Source organism: Poecile atricapillus, chromosome 8, assembly GCF_030490865.1.
Source record: "Poecile atricapillus isolate bPoeAtr1 chromosome 8, bPoeAtr1.hap1, whole genome shotgun sequence".
Classification (NCBI taxonomy): Eukaryota; Metazoa; Chordata; class Aves; order Passeriformes; family Paridae; genus Poecile; species Poecile atricapillus.
This window is the reverse complement of record NC_081256.1, coordinates 7,884,975-7,905,500: the sequence shown is the minus strand read 5'-3', so window position 1 is coordinate 7,905,500 and position 20,526 is coordinate 7,884,975. Positions and strand designations below refer to the sequence as shown.

Here is a 20,526-nt window from a genome sequence, read left to right as displayed (position 1 = left end):
AATAACTGGATTGTCAGTGACATACATCATTCTCCATAAAAATCTCTGATTATCTTCAATATATTTCTTTACATACTTGTACTGAGGGAATCAGTGCCATCACTGTTATCTTCTGATTCAAATAACATTTTGGATTTTAAAAGAGATTAGCAGTTCAAATCATATGAAATGCTACTTATGTATATAAAGTTATTAACTCCTTAATCTCATTCAGAACTTTGAACTTCTAAGTGAACTACAGAATTGCTCTTAATATGAAACAATTGTTGTTGAATTTGAGTATCAGAAATAGCAGGGATTTGATATTAAATTCCACTGTTTGGAACAGTGACCCCTGTTAGTAAGAAAAAACTAATAAATCCTCCAAGATTTACTGATAACGTTTAATGATGCTCACAGATATTGACAGTATTAACATTACTGATTGTTTTAAGCACAGACTCATGGAACTGCTTAAATTGGAAAAACCCTCTGACACTACTGAGTTCAGCCCTTCCCCAGCACTACCAAGGCCATCACTATCCCATGTTCCCAAGTGCCACATCCACATGGCTTTTCAATCCCTGTGATTGTGATGGGGGATGCACCACTGCCCTCCTCAGCCTGGGCCAGAGCTGGACAACCGTTTTGGTGAAGAAATTGCCCCTAATATCCAACCTGACCATCCTCTGGCACAGCTTGAGGTCATTTCCTCTTGTCCTCTGGCTTGTTACTTGAGAGCAGTGACTGATCCCCAGCTGACTGCCATCTCCCTTTAGGTGTTCCCTGCACCTTCTTACTGAGAGTGCCTCAATCCCCTCATCCAGATCATGACTAAAGATGCTAAACAGGACTGACCCGAGCTCTGGCCCCTGGGGACACCACTTGTGACCAACAACCACCTGGGCTCCATTCCCCACTGCTCTCTGGGCCCACCATCCAGCTGGATTTTTATCCCGTGAAAACTCTGCCCATCCAAGCCACGAACAGCCAGTTTCTCTAGGAGAAGGCTGTGGGAAATGGTCTGAGGCTTTACTGAAGTCCAGGTAGACACCTCCACAGTCTTTCCCTCATCCACTAAGCAGGTCATAGAAGGAGGTCGGGTTGGTCAAGCAGGGCCTGCCTTTCATAAATCCACACTGCCTAGGTCTGGTCCCTAAAGCTAAAATTTTTTATCAACTCTGAGAATATATTGAGATTTCCATACTGGACAAGATGTCTTCTTCTAGGCTAAGTCTGGTGTGAAAGGACAACAGAAACAATTAAGATAGTTTCTAAATGACAGTAGGAACAAAGTGTTTCCTTATATCTAAGTTACATGAACCAGAATAGTAGTGGATTTCTGAGCCCGGTGTAATGAAGGAGGTAAAATTGGACATGCTTTGGTTGTGGTCCCTTGGAATGTCCTCTTCTCTCCCAGTGACAGTGTCTGTTGGATGTACATGCCATCGTGGGCAGAGAGTGGGCTCTGTAGGTGGCAGTCAGGCACTGGGAGCAGAGAGCACTAAAGGGCCATAAGGACAGTGAAAGGTCTCTAACAACCAAAGTTTCCTCATTCCACAGTCAAGATTTCCTTTCAAATTTTCCCAGCTTTAACAGCACCTTGCAGTAAAGGTGGCAATGCTAATGTAGTTCTCTGTAATGACTTTTACTGGTCTTCATTCAATTCCAAAAATTGCATGGAAGGATTTTTTAGCAAAATCAAAATTTGAAAATTCAGGGAAAAGGGGTTTGCCACTAAATCCTTGTCCTGTGTAATGTTTTACATTTGTTCTGAAATCCCGAATAACTTTCTTGAAGATGTCTAGGTGACAGAAGGGGAGAGAAGGCCAGGAGTTTCTGCTAGAGACATCTCCTATGTGCCATCAAAACAAGAAGGCCAGATACAAAAGCTTCACTGTTTATACTTGGTATATAGAGTTGCATGGTGTACAGTAAGGTTGGGAGAGGGACTCAAATTAGTGAGGTGCCATCAAGGAGTAGAATAGAGCAAGTTAAAAATTGTCCAGTGAATTCTTAAAATGTTAGTGCTGACAAGTTTTTGATACAGAAAATGAAGAATACATGTGGGAAATAAATCCTCTCTAGAGGAAATTCTCATCATTGGGATGGAAATTTAATGAGAGTAATAATTATAATAATGACAGTAATGATAATAGTCCTAGTTCTATGAGAGCAGAATGAAGAACAAAACAATAAGGGTCTTCAAAAGAGGAGGAGAAAAATAGATACAAAATTTCTGTGTGGGAAACACAACCAAAACAAAAATATAAGAGTCCTGTTCCACGATTTCTATCTGAGGCTCAACTGCAACCTAAAGCAAAGGAGGAATAGGAATTAAAGCAAGGGAAAACTTGTTTTATTCATGTGCTGTGCAATGGTCTGAAAATCATCATGGAATTTGAAAAATCAAATTACTAAAGGTAAAGATAGAAGAATTGCGGGAGCATGATGATTATAATCAGAGCAATTAATTCACATACGTAAAAACTGAAGTGTAACAAAATTTTATTCTGGCCTAAATAGAGTTGATAAGCAGAAGTCAATCAGAGAATTGGACTGCAGCAAGAGAGTGCACTTCACATGGCTGTACTGTGTATAAGGCCTTCAAATTGCAAAGAGATTTTCACAGGACACATTCAAACATATTTATGGTTTTGTTGTAGGAGGATAGACTTAGGTTAACCATTAGAATTCTTTTTAAAAGTTATCTGTGATTCTTGTTTAATGAAGTTTTAATTGCACAAGACTGTACTATTTTTCCACTGGGATTCTTGCTGATTCATTCAGTAAGAGTTCACAGGCAGAAGCTGCTCTAAGGATGAATTGGCTGTGTGCCTTATAGGAAAGCATCTGTCTTTTGAATATTGCTTCATTGGCAGCAGAAGATGGGCAGTATAGAGTCCATGCAGCAGGAAGAATTGGGGAATAAATCAATAAAAGAGTACTTCTATTCCTACATGTGCGGAAATTCAACCAAATGATTTAGACTGATGTCCTTTCTCAAGTCTTGACCGTCTGGTCTCAGCAAAGAGTTTCAGTTTTCAGGTGACAGAAGTCAATAGAAAGTCAGGAGCCCTGGGGGGGATTTAGGAGTTTCATCATCTATTTGGATATGCTGTCAACTACCCAAGTACTGCTTCTATTAAAATTAATGATTAACATCTATTGATTCCAATGAGGTAAGAGCTACTTCAGTGTTCTTACATGATCGTGAGCAAAGTCACAGAAAATGAACTTTTCTACTGGCTGGTGTAATTTTTGGTTAGTTCTCTTTTTTTGGCAGTTCTCTTCTGGAAGCAGTCAGTAGAAATACCACAGCAGAGTATCCCTGACCCAGGCTGAGCACTGAGAAATCATGTGATGGTTTGACTTCAGTCTTTCTCATCTGTCATACGGAATTTGTCAGTACCACTTCTCAGATGATTGAAAACTGCACTTAAGGACATTACAGAAGTGGATTATTTCTTATGATCTAAATTATAAGTGGGGCAAAAGGTATAGGAGTTGCACATTGAATGGTATCAAGGGAGATAAATACTTCCTATCCAGCAGTTCTATAACCACCATCCATCCTCACAAATGTTTTATTAAACTTGCCCTCTCTTGGCAATTTCAATTAGGTTCTGGTGCTGTGGTCCCCACTATTGGACTTTGAGCTGATGCAAAAGAGCACATTGTGTTTTTCATGTACTTTCCTGGGCAAATTTCCGTGTGTCCTTCTTCTCAATGCCTCTATAAATCTTTCTCCTGTTTTTCCAGTTTTTGTGTTTTGAGACATCATTACCATGAAATTTAAGGTACCACAATTAATCCTCCTTCAGCAGGAGACTGTGGGCTTATTTCATATCCATTCATCTCAGGTCTTGAGCTGCAATTTTCCCGTTGTTTTTCTTGCAGTTTACTCAGCGTGGGCAGGTAGTCCAAAAGAGAAGGGATGAAATTGTCTGCAGCTTTCGTGAATAAAGGTCCCACTGATGAAAATTGACCATATATTATAGGTAGTATCTTCCATAGTATATAATTTATTACCATCAGCAGTTTAGATTTTCAGGAGTAAATGACTGTGGGCTGCTAGAGTTGATGTTTCCTTATCCAGCATTTCTTGTCCTGTAGAAATTCCAGAGCTGCCATTTGCAGGAGGGCCATGGGATTGTGGCACTTGGTGGGGATGGTGTTCCCTGATTGCCAGCAGTGGTCAGTACCAGTAGCTCCTGTTTGCAGCTGGAAAGGCAGTCATGGACCACCCACATCCCAAGGGAACCCTGTTCAACTCCTGGTAGTAAAGGCTGGTTTTTGCTCAGACTCGAGGCTTACACATCCTATAAAGCTCTTGGAGATCTTTATTGTTGCTTGCTTTGCTTTTACAGAGCTTGCTAATAAAACCAGTTACTCTCACTCTAAACATGTTTTCAACCCACTGAGTCCATGGTGTGTTATATCTCCCAGAAATACTCTATCTGGTTTTGTACACAGTTAGGGTTTTTAAGGTGTATTCACCCAGTTTTTTATAGGCTTCTCTTCCTCTGCCTTCTCTTCTCTCTTCTCTTCTCTTCTCTTCTCTTCTCTTCTCTTCTCTTCTCTTCTCTTCTCTTCTCTTCTCTTCTCTTCTCTTCTCTTCTCTTCTCTTCTCTTCTCTTCTCTTCTCTTCTCTTCTCTTCTCTTCTCTTCTCTTCTCTTCTCTTCTCTTCTCTTCTCTTCTCCTTCTCTTCTCTTCTCTTCTCTTCTCTTCCTCTTCTCACTTCTCTTCTCTCTCTCTCCTTCTCTTCTCTCATTGATATTAAGTTTTGTGCTCTGTGTGGGTTTTTTCTTCTCACTCTTAAAGGCTACGTTGGGCGCTGTGATATTGACAAGTTATATTGATAACTGTTTCAGCTGAAAGTTATACTGGAATTTAGTCATTAAGGAAATACACTTACATGTCAAAGAGAAGACTTTTGAAAACACAATGGGTGTAAATAGGTTTTTAACTGAGAACTTAGTCCTGAAGTCAAACAGGCTTCTCAGTTTTTAATGGATTAAGACGATTTCCATTCTCTTCACTAAATAGAGTGAGAGCTTTATGACAGAGGTAAAACTCAGGTTAGAAAAGGACATGAAGCAACTTGAGTAAGGTAAAGACTTCAAGAATGCATGCCACTCCTTCAGTTGTACTTTACAGATAATCTAATGTTTTAAGGGTTCACCTGAAAAATGGAAAAGTTTTGCTTTTCACTAGTCATAAAAACTATGAGTTTGAATAATGTTGACCATTGAAGTGCTGAAATGTAGTGGTGACAACATGAAATCTGAGCAAAGTGTTTGTAGCATACTCCCAGTGTTAAATGAGTTTGCCAGAAAAACATATGGGGCTGTGGTGTGGTTGGGTGGGGGAGAGGTGGTGGAAGGGAAAGCAGTCAGGCCAGAGCCATTGCCTACTGCCAGATAAGCAGAAACACTCCTTGTGCTTTCCATGACTTCTGTAAACTGAGTCCTGAAAAGTGGGGGAAAGAATGGGACAGGACAGTGGGTAAGTGCTGTTCTCCACACCGAGCCCTTGCTCATGCTCCCTTGGCAGTGCAGAGCTCTTACCCACCCTGGCAGCCCTGGGAGATGTCAGGAGTGTGTCTCACAGTGTGCACACTCCTGCCTCCTGGTCCCAGAGAACTGCACCATTGTTTGTTGGAAGCTGCTGGAGGATCTCCCCATCCTCACCTGTGACACCTCTGGATGGGGATCAGACACCCTCTGAGTGCCCAGGGAGAGATGGTGCTCTCTCAGTTCTGCTCACACAAGGTAAACAGCCTGGCCCTGACTGCAGAGAAACTGAGACTATGGCAGGTTATTAGAAAAAGCCACAAATAGATATGGATAAAATTAGAATCAGGGCTATAAATCAGTAAAATAGCAAAGATCAGTAGGTTACTCTTTGACTGAGGGGTATGCTGCCAGTGGGAAGAGCAGCAGATGCCATGAGAGAAAGGGGCATTCCTGCAGCAGAGGGGGTTTGCAATAGAACCTGTTCTGAGACATACTGGGAAACTCCTTCATTTAGCCAAAACAAAACTTTCAGGATCAGGGGAGAGATTAAAATATATCTGCAAGATGATTTCCAAGCTGAGAAATACATTTTCAGCTGCCACATGGTGGTATTCTCTTGGGTTCCTGGTTTTATGTTGATGTATTGCATTAGTAATTGTTTATTAATGATATGGAAATTACCGTGCACAAATTTAAATTGCCATTGTCAGAACTGAGGTTGACAGTATTTCTCAGTATGAAATAGATAACAAATATTATTTAATGAAGAAGCAAAGGCAATTCAAGAAATCGATATTTAATTTGCTTTGTAAAACTGTACCCATACTAACATAGAGACTTGGTGTGCTCTGTGCTTGCATGTTTTGAAATGCATATATTTCCAATGCTCTTTTTTAAAGAAATAAAATACCAGAATTAAACCATTTGCATAATATTTAGTATGTTTAAATTACTTGTCCTTTGTAGAGAGACTATTACTGGTAGCTATTAAGCTGCTTCTGTTATGGTCTGAATTTTTGAATCCATGCAGTGGATCATTAATCCAGTTGAACTTTTTGCAAAAGCTGAGAGACTTACTCTTTGTAACATTAATGACGTTGGGATGGATTTTGTAGCTCTGTAGTTTGCTTAATTTTCTGAATTTCCTCCATTAACAAAAGAAGATTGTCAAGTGATGAAGAGAAGATCATGCAGGAGCAGCAAAAAAAAAATCTTTACGTTGCCCTGGGTTATATGGTTAGATATTTAGATAGTGTCTAGTTGCAGAGGCAGTAATGGGCCCAAATACTTTATTTGTATAATGAGTGAATTTTGATCAAGACACAAGAATTTTCATTTGCAGCTATTGTGTTGTTCTATTTTTGATTTTGGTAACTTTGATTTACAATGAAAAATCAATCCAATCAACTCCAGCATTTAGGTAACAAGGGGGAATGGAAAATCTGCATGAAAGAATAACAGAGATACAGTTGCTGCTTCTGATGCTGAGCTGGCTCACATCTTGACTGAGCCCTTTGGAGCCTTTGGGTTTGGAAGATGTGCCTCAGTCAACAAATGCTGGTCCTGAGCTGAGCAGTGTGAAAACCCCAGTCGGTGCATGGAGAACATGGGTTTCTCATCCAGGACATTCGGCATGGAAAGTGCAGAACCACCAGGAGTGTCCGTGACACTGAAAGATGCTGCTCATTTCATTTTGCACACAAAATTAGAAGCCTTGGGCAGCTGCAGACATGACATAAGTCCTCCAAGGTTATCACTGCTTTATCACACTTGCTTGGCTGCAAAGAGTGAAAGGATGGAAAGTGGTAGTAATTCCTTGTTTGAAAGCACATTACAGGATAGATGAGTTCTCTTTCCCTACTTCAAGAGACAGCCTTTTTCAAAGCATTCCTGTTATTGCTGCACTCTGCGTAGTCTTATATGTATCACTATTTGTTTACCAGCAAAAAACATTGATATTTTGATGTAATGTAGCAAAACCATGTTGTGTTCATTTCTTTTTGTTCTTTCATTACATTATAGGTACGGTAAGAATTGAAATGTTCAGGAACATGCAAAATGCAGAAATCATAAGGAAAATGACAGAAGAATTTGATGAGGTAGAGTATACAAATAGTCGTTTGAAGCATTATGAATTATATTACCATATACTTCTGGTTTAAATTAAAAATGCAGTGGGCCAGTGGAAAAATAATGTCTCAGTATGGGAAACGGCACTGACAAGCAAAGCAGCAACTTCAGCTGTTGGGTGCAGAGTAACAGGGCAGAGAGAGGTTCATCAGAGTAGGCAGGAAGAGGAACTGGAGAGCTCTTATCCCACTGAGAGTGCTGCTGGCACTCTGGGTGCTGAACTTCAGCTCTTGGGAGTGCCATCATACAGCAAAGAGCTCCAGATTCCTGACACATCAGATTCATGCGGCAGGATTACAGCATTCTGCTCTATTTTCTCTGTGCAAATTAATGTTTTGTGCATTTTAAATGCCAGTTTAAACCAAATAGGAACTTGACATGAAAATTATCATTTTGGAACAGTGATACAGAAAGAAATACTCTCAGAAGATCTGAGCATTTTCTTTGAAACAAGTAAATTACAATTCAGACTGGGTATCTTCTGTCAAAATAAACGTGTTCCTAATGGTGGATGCTTTTTAGCTTTGAGATTTTTGAACTGTGTTTTCTTTGATTTTTGATGTATAAAAAGCTGAATATTCTGAGCACTCATTTTGTTTAGTGAGGAAAACTAAAGCTGGAGCAGGAATTTCTGTAGGACAGCAGTGTCTCTGACCATTTCTAGATGAAATGCCAGTGCTGTTATTCAGAAAGTTAAGCAGGAAAACAATAAATACAAGAAATGCTCTTCTTCAGAATGTACTGACACACAATTTCCTTCTTTGCCATGGCCTTGAACAACAAAATGTCTCAGTAAATGCCTGACTACAGCCATAGGGGTGCTTCTTTTGCTGTGTGATTGTCCCATAGTTGATGAAGAAAGTATTTCTCAAAAGAATCTTTTTTAAAATGCCAAAGTTTTTTCTCACGGGAGGAAAAATTTCCTATGAATCCAATTGAAAGCAACATCTCTCAAAGAGTTACAGTTTCTGGTACATAGTCTTTCTCCATTACTAAAACTTTTCAGAACTTCTATAGTCCTAAAAAAAAGTTTCAGTTCTAGTTTTTGCTTTAACGTTTGAATGGATTTGTGAGAGAATTTGTGGGGCTTAGTACAAAAGCATAAAACCATTAGTCCTAGGCTGCAACCCCGTTAATATTTTGAAATCTGTTGGCATTTCACCTGTAATAGCTCCTCCAGTACCTCAGAAATCCCAAACTGTCCTATTGTTCCATGAGTGCTGCAGGAATCAGCTGGCTGCTATCCTGAATTTTGCATTTATGACTGGGATTAAGTATTGATTTTCCTCCTCATGAGTGGAGAAATGCTTGTGCAGGATTTAAATGCTGGAAATAACTTCGTTCACAAAGTTCACTTTGGGACAGGGAATTCCATGGACATCCATTGGCTGCACTGTTTGGCTGCTTGGCTTAGGAGTACAGGTGTTTTGTAGGTGAATTCTCTCATAATTCTTGTGCTAGAATTGGCAGGTGAACAAAGACTTGGTTTACTTTTAATTTTCTAAGCACTGGGCCATCAAGTATTGTGACAGTGTCACTAACACATCACGTTTTTATTAGTATTCAAGAATAAAAGATCCATGGTGACTTTATTGTAAGTTTATTCTTCCCATTTCAGCCAGATGAGGTATTCATGGGACAGTCTCCATAGACTTTTCAAAAGTGTTGTCTGGTATGTAATTGTAGGTTAAAAATTCACCATACAGAGATGAGTAGTTACACACAGCACTAGAGATTATGAGGATCTGTTCCAAAAGACTGCATTTACACACACCTTGAGAAAGCATATATTATGTACCAAAGTTCACATGTAAAGATCCATCAGGTTATTTTGGTGAGGTTGAAATGGATGTGATTTGCTTCAGTGTGATGGCTAAAGGGTTTTCTCTAGTGGGATGTTCATGAAGTTTGGGTTCAAGATGTTTGATTGCAGCTCCTCTGTGCTGATGTTGCTGCCTTTGCGTGTTTCAGTCTGGGTCATAAGTCCTGAGGAAGAAAGTTTGTTCCTCACAAAACCACAGAATAAATGTGTACAAATGGATATAACTTTGGTAGTACTGACTTCTTATCCTGGCTGAGAGATTCAGGATGGAGCATTACTACCTTGATGTTTTGGATACTCTGGAACTGGCTTATAAATGAATCTTACAGTTGTACACTTACAATCCTGATCAGGGAGATTTATACTTTTTTTCACTGAGGGAGAAAGCATTTTCTGATTGTGAGGGGACAGTCTGCCTGTAATGCAGTATACATAGTGGATGTAGTAAGAGCAGACCTGGAGAGGCATTAGATGAACATGCCTAGTCCAATCTTGTAATAATTTTTTGAAGATGAAGTGTATGAATCTGTAGTAAAAATTCCATTACTGCCATCAGAAGACACTAGAAAAAGGCTGCATTTACAAGATAAAACAGGGCAGTGTTTGCTTTCTGATAAGGAAATGATACTTAATTTTGAGTAAACTATACTCAACTGTAAGCTTCAGCAAAGCAAAGTTTAGGGGGAGGGGCAGCCAGCTGATTAGAATATTAACCTAGAGTTGAAATGGGGATGGAGAATGACACAAACTGTCAATCATACAAGCCTTTCTTTAGGTTTTGACCTTAAATACTTCGAAATATTCCTGTCTCATCCTTTGCTCCCACTTCCTAACCGAGGATACAAGGAAAAGAACTGAATCTTGATACTTATTTTGGACTATACAGAGCCAATAGTGCAAGTGGAAAACAGTTACAATGATGTCTTTCCAAAAGTGTTGTCATGCTAATGGGCCTCCCTGTTTATTGAAGAATAATGTGCTGTTTTTATTTGTTATTCTTCCTTGGTTTGAAGGAACTAAGATGATGTTTCATTTAGAACCCTAGACCACAATGGCTGTGCTAACATTAAAATAAATTAGATGGGGAGACCTTTAATACTTGATCTTTTCCTTCTGTTGTTCTGCAGGACAGTGGTGATTATCCCCTGACCATGCCTGGGCCTCAGTGGAAGAAGTTCCGCTCCAACTTCTGCGAGTTCATCGGGGTGCTGATCCGGCAGTGCCAGTACAGCATCATCTACGACGAGTACATGATGGACACGGTGATCTCACTGCTCACCGGCCTCTCCGACTCGCAGGTCCGGGCCTTCCGGCACACCAGCACACTGGCTGGTGAGTGAGCTGCCACAGGAGGGTTCTGTCACAGAACTTGCTGCTGCTTGTCCACTGCGAGAAGTCCTTGTAATTTGGATTGAGGTGGACCCTGACCAGCATTAAAACTGTGGAAAGCTTCATCAAATCCAAGTACCATATATGGTACAACTATACTTAAAATACTCATTTTTTATTTGGAAAGTAGTGTGCTGAGGCACTTAGGGATGCCTGTCATCACCAGGTCCTGCAGTGAATGCTGAGAATCAAAAGTGGCATGCTTATGTCTTGTATTTTATTATTAACTGTTCACTTGTTGTACAAAATGTTGGAGTAATTTTATATTTTAGAGTATAAATTTATTCTAAAGAAGTATCAGGATAAAATTTATTCTAAAGAAGTATCAGGATAATTGTATTATCAAAGAGCTTCCGTTCACCAGAAAAAATAATCTGTGCCTTAACTCTGGAGAAGCATAAGGTTTGGGATTACTGGGGCATGGTAGTAGGGTTCACTGTCTTTGCCTGCAGCCACACCACCTTTCAGTGCAGCTGTCTCACCTAAGGAAAGCCCTGGGTGTATCATTGGATAGAAATGGGCTTTGCTTATGTATTTCATCACACCTATATGAGATGTATTCTCTAAGAGGGATGAATTGCTCTCTACAAAGAACTGTTTTTCTCAATTGTAAAGCACTATTAGGGTGGCTGGTTTGGGGATGGGTGTCTACAGCTAGTCATGTCAGGTGATGAGAAATTAATCTTATTGCAAGGTTCATAGATCATGCCAGATATTTGAAACTCTTACAGCAGACATTTGTCATGATCTGAATGTTTCTATGGCCAGTATTTATCACTATTTAGTCTTTCTGCAATCAGCCTCATACACATACTTTCAGTTTCAAGGGTACCAATACCCAGTGTTAAACAAATACAATCAGAATTTATTTAAAATTTAATTTCTTCTTATGAATCAAATTAAGGAGCAGATTTCCAATGATATTGAAAAAACAAATCCAGATTTGAGTGAATTTTGATTTTAAAACTAAAACCCAAAGCCTTCAACTCACAGTGACTGAGCTCCTTTGGGAACACATTCCCTTGTGTTTTTCACCATACTTAGCAATGGGATGGTAAAACTGTGAATTATACAGGCTTAAGCTTCCAGGTTTGGAGTTTCCTCTTCAAATTCAGTATTCCAAGGTGAGCACTGTTTGAGCCTAGATAACCTGCTGGAAACCCATGCCTGTTATTTAAACTATATTCCCTTCCATCTGATGCTGTCTGCATTTCTGCGTGGTTTTGATTTGCAGTTTGCTCAGACTGTGGTTGATTGGTTCATAGGGAAGAATTTATGGAGTGAGGTCTTTACTCTGGTCCCTGGGATTGTTTGGTCCATCCCTGCATGGGCTGGTGCAGGGATGCCCATCATGGATGGGAGTTGCCAAAGATCTTAGCATTTACCAGTGACAATACATGCCATTTATTTATTTACTTGCTTGTTGTAACAAGCTTGAGGCTTTGCTTTGATTCGACAAATTTCCTTCAAGCTGTTTTTAGTACTTTTAATTGTTTTGGAGTCCCAAAGAGCAGAGGTCAACATGATGCCATGGAGCTCAGTCTTGATAAAGTTTTTGAAAATCCACTTGTAGCCTGGCATTTCTTCTTGAAGGAGTGTTTGTAGGTCCTTGTTTTCAGTTTTCCTCTATGCTAGTCAGTTGGAATGAGAGATGATTCACTGTAGGAAGAAGTACCTGTAGGTTACCAGTTTTGAGCCATAGCAGTGTAAATCAAACAAGTAGCTCACTTCTCCATTTGTGTGGTTGCTTTTCTACCTTGAAGCAATGCTGCATATTTAGAACAGCATGCAGAGAGGATGTGGTAGCTTGTTGCATTATTTTGCTGGTTTTTTAATATTGTAAAATGTGTTTTACTGTGTAACCACACAGAACTTGGGAAAAACCCTCATTAATGTTTTTTTGTAAAAATAAATGTTAGTGCTGAAAAGCAGACACAAACAATATCATCATATCCACCATGTGTGAAAAAAAAATTGCATTTTTATATGGCTGTACAGCTGACTTTAGAGCAGTGTCAGACCTGCATTCAGAGATGCTGTGCTGAGGTCCCTTGTGAACTGAGCTGTCCTCAGCAGCCACTGGTTAAGGTCACCCTTAGTATGGATGCATCTCTGCTAGTACTCTTCCGTGCAGAAATAGCTGTATCTCCCCAGCAGCTGCCTTCATGGTGCCTTGATGCTGCAGGCTCACTTGCTGGCTCCCTGGTGCACTCAGCTTGTCTGGAGAAGACAGCAAGGAGCACTGCCTTGCAGCTCAGTGTGGGGTAGACTCAGCTTTCTGACCATGGGCCAATGACCTGGGTATTGCCTGGGTGGAAGTGCCTTTCCAGATGGCTGTGCCAGGGTCGAGAGGCTTTTTGCTTTGAGTATGGGTCTGCTGAGGAAATACTTTCTGAACTCTGACTGCAGGTAAAGAGTCATAATCTGTCTTATGCCTTTGCAGCTATGAAGCTTATGACTGCTCTTGTGAATGTTGCCTTAAACCTGAGCATTCATCAGGACAATACACAGAGGCAGTATGAAGCTGAGAGAAACAAAATGATTGGCAAAAGAGCTAATGAAAGATTGGAGCTGCTGCTTCAGAAAAGAAAAGAGGCAAGTGAAAAGACAATTTTTTTTTCCTGGTTCATGTCCAACATTCCCTCCAACAGAAAGCCCAGGGCGGTTTGTGAGTTGAGTACCAGAGTGAGAAAGAGCTTAGTTCTGCAGTGGTGATTTGTGTGGTCTCAAGCACACTACTTAACTCCTGCATTGCCACATTCAGTTGAGTTTGTGGAGCAGTTCTGCACACAAGCAGAATTCTGTTCTCAGGCTTCTATGTATGACCAGATAGGAAGAGTCTCAAACTGTAAGCAGTCACTGTTCTGAAGATGCAGAAAGATTCTGGCAAGAGGATCCTCAGCTCCCTCCCTGCATTGCCCAGTTTTCCCCTTGATCACTGCAGTTATTCCACAATGTCTCATTAGTACTTCTTTTTTAGCTGCTTGCAGGAAACACAGGAGTTGAGGCTATAGCACCTGTTCTCAGGGAGAAGGAGCTAGGGAAACATTAAAGTCACCTTTAGTAAGTACCAGTCTTGCATTAGGTGAGAAAAAACATTAGAAGGCTTCTGTAATTATCTCTAAATAAAGTATTATATCAGAGGAAATTTCAGTTTTAGAGATGTACTTAAATTTAAAGATGACAAGTAGAAAATTAATACACATACACCCAAACAACCATAATGTGTAAAGATGCCAAGTAAAACTCATAAGAGAAATTGAAAAATCAAAGTTTGTGTGGCTTAGACTTAAATGTATGATTTTTAATATATTAGTTTTGAATTTTCTCCACCACTGTTTTACTCTGTGGCAATTAAGGATGTCTGGGTGCTTTGCCTGTGTGCACCCTGAATTCCTTTAGGTGTAACTTTGACTCAGAATTGCTTGACTTTGTAGTCTTTGGGGATAATCACAATACTTCTTTTTATTTTATATATATATATGTGATCTGTACCACAACTTTATTTGGTTTTCATAATTCTTGAAAACATGCATAAGGTACAACACAAGAACAATCTCTCCTGCCCAAACTGCAAGAGAAACATTTGTAATTAAATATTAAATTGAATGTGCGTTCCAGAGCATTATAAAAAGCAAAATAGGTGGAACAGAGTTTGTAGTCCACATTTGTTGATTGTTGCTCTGAATTTGCAGAGGATTAATTGCACTGATTACCTTGGGCTGGTGGCTTTGTGGTTAGGGACTCCTCTGTGCCCATTCCCCCAGCCATTCTTTCAGAGCTGTAGGACATCCTCTCTCTGGGGAGCTGTAGCAAGGATGCTCAGGCTGCATGGGGCTTGGGAGCCTTGACAGCAGAAGGAGCATTTCTTAGTCCTTGCCTTTGACTCTGTGTGTTCAGGGGCTCTCATCTCACTGCTCATGACAGCTGAGCAGAGCATTGCCTGGGAATAGCCAGATTGAGTATGTCCGTGGGGTCAGCACCCCAGGGGCACCTGGGCAGAAGAGATCTATTAGGATTAGATGGCTTAATGCTCTGTGGAAGAATTCCTGACATAATACTGTATATTCCCAGTGTTTAAATACTCTGAACTGACAGTGGCATTCTGTGCTGGCACTTCCTCAGTTGCTTCTTTGATGAAGTGCCATCCTAACAACCCCTCCTGAGCACAAACATGTGCATGTGTGTCTTCATAAGCTGATAGAGGAACAGTTCACAACTGAGTGTGGCGAGTTAGTCTGAAGCAGAGGAGATTGAGCACTTTCTGAAGTGTTTCATTCTCATGCCATCATCTACAAGCCTGGTGGAAGAGCCATGCGTGGAGCTCTGTCTTATCAACAAGATTTTCAGCTCAAGTGGATGATTTATGTAGCAATATGCCACAAAGCAGGGAAAGTTGTCTTTTTTAGTATCTGCCAGTAATAATTCAAATTTTGTGCTTCCAAACCTGCTTGCAGAGTCAACAAGAGCACGTTTCCCTCATTTTTTTATTCTGTTTAAGAGGGGGGTGTTAAATAATTTTTGCATTAGTAAGAGCAGGAGTACTAAGACACAGATGCTCTCTTAAGATGCTTGAAGTTAAGCACTCAGATTCAAGTGCATGGGTTAAAAAATCTTGAAAGTGTAGAAAGCAGTTAGGGTTTCAGAGAAAATTCATTACTGAATCTAAAATACATTTGAGAACTGTATCCTTTAAAAGTTAGTACGCAGAGGTAAAAGGGATCTCAGATGTACCTACTGAACCTTTGTTTCTGCTTCCACACCAGCTGTGCCCCAGCATTTGGATACCTCTACCAGATGATAATTCACTATGTTTATAGAGAACTGTAAATTCTGTGCAGAAGAAGAGGGAGGAAGCCTGTCCCTTCATCTGTGCTGCTTGGGCCTCTACCTTGCTATTTCACTTTATACTCAGAGAGATGTCAAAGTACACTTTTTTCAGAATCTCAACTTTCTCATGGCTCAGAAAGTTCATCAGTTTCCTACCAGTCTTCTCTGGTGTTGTTTTATACCGGGAAATCATTCCCTGAGTTTTGTGTGAGTTTCCACTCCCAGGGCCCTGGCAGATTTTCAGAAAGCCTCCTGAATCTTCTTGGTTTGTTCCCATCCTCATTTTACTGCACAACCTGTGCTAGGCTGTCTCTACCCCCATGTTGCTGTATATGTTTCCCTGCCTGTAGCCTGTGGAGTCATCCAGCTGAGGAGTGATTACGAACTCACAGTCCCCTTTGGGTTATGAATTCTCAAACAAGCATTTAGTCTGTACATATTTGGGTTGAGCTGATGCTGCAAATAGTGCTTTTCCCAGAGGCCATGTCTAAATATACTTGGTTCATGTATGCAGAGCTGGTGTGGACCCAGCTCTTCCCTTTGTACATAATCCCTTTTACTGTGAAATTAGTTTCTTCAGCAGGCTTTTGACTATTTAGTCAAAAGCCCTCAATGCTCTGGTTTCTTCCACATGCAAAATGGAGACAGCACCCCCTTAAACTTTCGTGAACTGGGAGACTTTACTCCCTGAGGTCTGAAGCTACTAGAGCTGAAAGATGCAGTAGAAATATTTGGCTGAAAAACAGAAGCCCTCAGGTGAAAGTGTTTCAGAGCTCATGCCATGCAGGAGGTCAAACCAGCTGATCACAATTTTGCCTCTGGCTTTAAAACCTTTTATTTGTTAAATATATACATCCATAATTATACAGGTTTAATTATTTTATGCATATATCATAAAATATTTTAAATTAGTAAGGCTCTGTTGTGGTTTTCCTACTGTGAGAATGTGGGCAAATTTACATTCCCACATTGTGGTGCCATGCTTGGGCTGTAATGAACACCTTGATGGAAGAACAGTGGCTGCTCCAAAAGCTGATTGGGTAAAATTGGTGTCATCTTTTAACATCTATTAACAAAGCTGCATTTAGGTGTAATTAAGTTATACTTAGTTTAGTACAAGATCTGACAGTATGAGAATACTGTAATTAATTCCAAGTTGTGTTAACATATCAATTGACACAAGATACACTTCCCATAGTACTTGCAAAACCTGCTCATATTACCCAGGAACTGAAAAGATTTTTAAGAGAATGCTCTTATTTATAAAAGCATGCTCATAGCACCTTTTCATTTGGAATTGGGTTTGGTTTATTGCAGCCTAAGGCCTGGATATCAGGTGTGCTCCAGTCCTGGAAATCTTCTGAAACCCAGTTATTGTGGGGTTCTGAAGTTTAAGGGACTGACAGTCTTTTATTTAAGACTGAGAAGATATTCAACTCCTTTCCTTAAATAGAACATTATTTTTTTCAAAACTAATCTGTAACCAGCTTTGTTTCTGCAGCTGTCATTCACTCAGCTCTGTTTCCCTGTGAACAGAGCACTGCTGAAATTACTGCACACATTGTCTCTACTTGTCTCATTTTCAGTAGCAAAAGTTGATGATCACTTCAAAGAACTAATTTGAGAGACTAAATTGATGTTTGTAGTGAATGTTAATTTTCTTCCATGAAGACATTGAATATATAAATGTAAATATTTGTATGTATATGTACACAATATAGGCGTGTGCTAGAAAACCAGAAACGGTGAATTTACTTGGGTGATCTTCAAAGGTCTTCTAAGTTTTCCCAATAGGGAATTGCAGAATACCAAATTATAATAAGCAATGATCTTTTATTTATTTTGTGTTTTGTTTTTCACAGCTACAAGAAAACCAAGATGAAATCGAAAATATGATGAACTCTATTTTTAAGGGTATATTTGTTCATAGATACCGGTAAGAAAATGCATGTTCCAGTAGGCTCTGCTAACGAAGTGTGGTCATAAGGAAAGTCAAGGGCAGTTTCTGGCTTGCTTTTCTTCTGATGTAATATTCTAGATGCTGCAAGGTCACTGTCAAAAACACTTGAAATTATGGAAGAATATACAAATTGTAACCTCTATTAATTACTCAATAGAGCCATCCACACCATTCTATTTTAAATCAGTAGACAGCTTGAAAGGGTTGTGGGAGATATGGGCTTTGAATCTTTGCATTTTGAAAAGAAAAGTTATCCATGTTGGGAGCTCAAAAATGACATAAGAATAATCAAATAATTACTGTGTATCATAGGATAGCAGTTGTCCTACAAGCCTGCATTTCCTTTTGTATGTCTTGGGTGTAAATAGCAAATTTGGAATATGGTTTACCAGAGAGCAGAAGTCTTTTAAAATAGATTTAGGGTTGTTGTGTGTCGCAAGATGCCTCAGAGCATCTGCATCACCTTGGTGCAACCAGCTCTTTAAATGTTAACTGACTTGTTGAAATCAAAAGATAAAATTCAAGGGTACTAAACCATGCAATTAACCTTTAAGATTTCAGTTCTGCTTTAGAACTTTATAATTTACGGAATCTTTTAGGAAAATGGCAGGAAAAAAGGGTGTATGAGAAGAGGGTTAGAAGGTGAAGAGGAAGCCATAGTTCAGTTGGACAGAGGGATGGTTGTAATTTGGAGACAAGACACAGAAGCTGGGAAGGTGCTCTTGCTGACAAATGTGTGAGTGTGAGCAGCACAGTGGGGTTGGACAGCATCTCCTCAGTACCTGAGTGTGGAAAGAAAGTTCATGGTTTATGGTCAGGAAGCCTTGAGCTGCTTAGCAGGAGGAGGATGGGTGTGCAGAGCCAGCAGGTAAATGAGTGTGCTAGGTCAGCATAGCACTGACATCATTTTGTTAGGAGAGCAGCTTTCGTGGCATAGGTAAAAAAAGCTGAAGAAATTAAATTCTAAGAGTTTTTCCATTTTTATCCCCTCAGAACTTAGTGTATTATATTGAACAAAATGTTGCTTTAAAATATTCTCTTAGTAGTTCATGCTCTTATGTGGGGTTGGAAAAAGATTCAGCCTTTGGTGGTCTGCATTCTGGTGCTTTTGCTTTTTCTTTTGAAATCCTCTTTTTGTAAAAAAAATTCTTTTCATGCCTCCTGCCACCACTGGTGAAGACCTGATTTTGATGATGTTGCTGTAAAAGAAGAGACGCCAAATAAATAAAATCCATCCATGCTCTTGTAAAAGGTGTCCATGGTGGCCCTGTTAGACCAGTGGGGAATTGACTGAAATCAGACAGGTGGTGGCACCACTTGTGCCTCTATTCAGAGGGGTCAGGAGGAACCTGTTCCCACCCTGCCCCCAGAGCCACCTGTGTGAGCACTAGCCATCCCTGACCTTTAAGCCCCAAAGAGTCTCTTACAACATACACCAAACTACGAGTAATGGTACACGACAGAGAGCACAGAGTTGCACTCACAGCTGCACGAGAAAATGGAGGGGGAAAATGTCTGTGTGAGACCCAGCTAACTGACAACAAAGCCCAGGAGGGATCAGATATAAAGGATTTTGAACTATTATCTGCTTTCATAACTTCTTAATTTCCTGAACCTTCCTTCTCTCAAATAGCTGGAATTATTTATAAACGTCATATGATTTTAGTCTGTAGACCATGCACAAGTGGCGATGGTTTCGAAAGAATGTTATTTCAATTATTCCCAGAGAGTAGGTCCCATCCTTCAATATGATTCCTACTCAGCCACAGTGATTCATGCTTAGTGACCTTTGTAGCTTAAATAACAAGTCCTTGACCTAAACAAAACCCCCAAAACTGTTTCACTCAGAATGTGTCTTCTGACAAGTGTTGCAGTGAGGTTACATCTTCTTTCTGTAGCCTGGCTTCCAATTTACTGGAAGATTTCAGTGCTCACTTCTCTCATCAAGAAAAAAAACAAAATTGCAGAAATAGCTAAATAGTTCTCTAGGTACAGTGCTAGTCTAGTGTGAGCAGCAGATTTGGTCAAAACCTGAGATATTCTTAAGAAGCATGCAGGAAATGTACCCACCTCACTGCATGTTGCCATTTCTCCTTCCTCAGCCAAAATCCTTTACAGTTAGTAAATTTATAAGGTTATAAATTGGATTTGTGGAGTCCTAATTAAGGTCCAGAGATGAGAGTCATAGAAAAAAAAGAAGTATAAAAGACATTTTTGTCTAGTTCTCATTATAATTACATTTTCAAAAGATTTCTAAATGGACAGGCAGCCCAAGAGATGGGCCCAGTTCTGCCCAAGTGGCAGTGGTGTGGTTCTGTGCAGCTGCTCCATTTCCTGTTCCTTGAGTGGGAGTTCGAGTTTCCATCTCACAGGAAGCTCAAGGCAGTGATTCACCCTTGGTTCTGTCCTTGTTAGAAAGTTTTCCTGTAAATTAACTCTCAGCCCAACCCACTGACAGAAATACCTGTATTTTTCTGTTCATACTGGTTTGCCTGTTGAGTAATACCACTGTCTTCTGATGGTTATCTGCAGTTCTGGCTGTTTCAGAACAAGGTGTGAGAAGCAGCATCTCCAGAGGTTAGATTGGGCAAGCAGGTGCAACAACAGCAGTGAGGCTCCTGTAGGAGCTTCCAAGAAGCCTTGAAGCAGTTCCTGCTCCGCTGCTCATCCCCAGGTCATGCCTTGGTCTGACTCAGCACTGGCAGTGCTGTAGGATGTGAGCATCCAAGGCACTGCACATCAGCCAGGCTTGCTTAGAGGGCTTTCAGTTTAGTTGTGATTAACCTCATGAGTTTATGATTAAACAGACTGAAAGAACCTGTGAGCTGGAGCTGAAGCTGGAAACCACTCCAGCAAGCCTGAGGAGCACACTGCTCTGCACCTGATGTTTTCCAGA

The 20,526-nt window shown here is 40.2% G+C and overlaps 1 protein-coding gene across 2 annotated transcripts in view; it reads left to right on the top strand.

The window, feature by feature from the left end:
- STAG1 (STAG1 cohesin complex component) overlaps positions 1-20,526 on the top strand; it is a 163,874-nt gene that overhangs the window by 86,792 nt on the left and 56,556 nt on the right. For both annotated transcript variants that reach the window (XM_058843430.1, XM_058843429.1), the window contains 4 exons: positions 7,522-7,598; positions 10,579-10,783; positions 13,284-13,435; positions 17,533-17,606. In XM_058843430.1, coding sequence (XP_058699413.1) covers positions 7,522-7,598; positions 10,579-10,783; positions 13,284-13,435; positions 17,533-17,606 — 508 coding nt within the window. The remainder of the gene's footprint in view (positions 1-7,521; positions 7,599-10,578; positions 10,784-13,283; positions 13,436-17,532; positions 17,607-20,526) is intronic.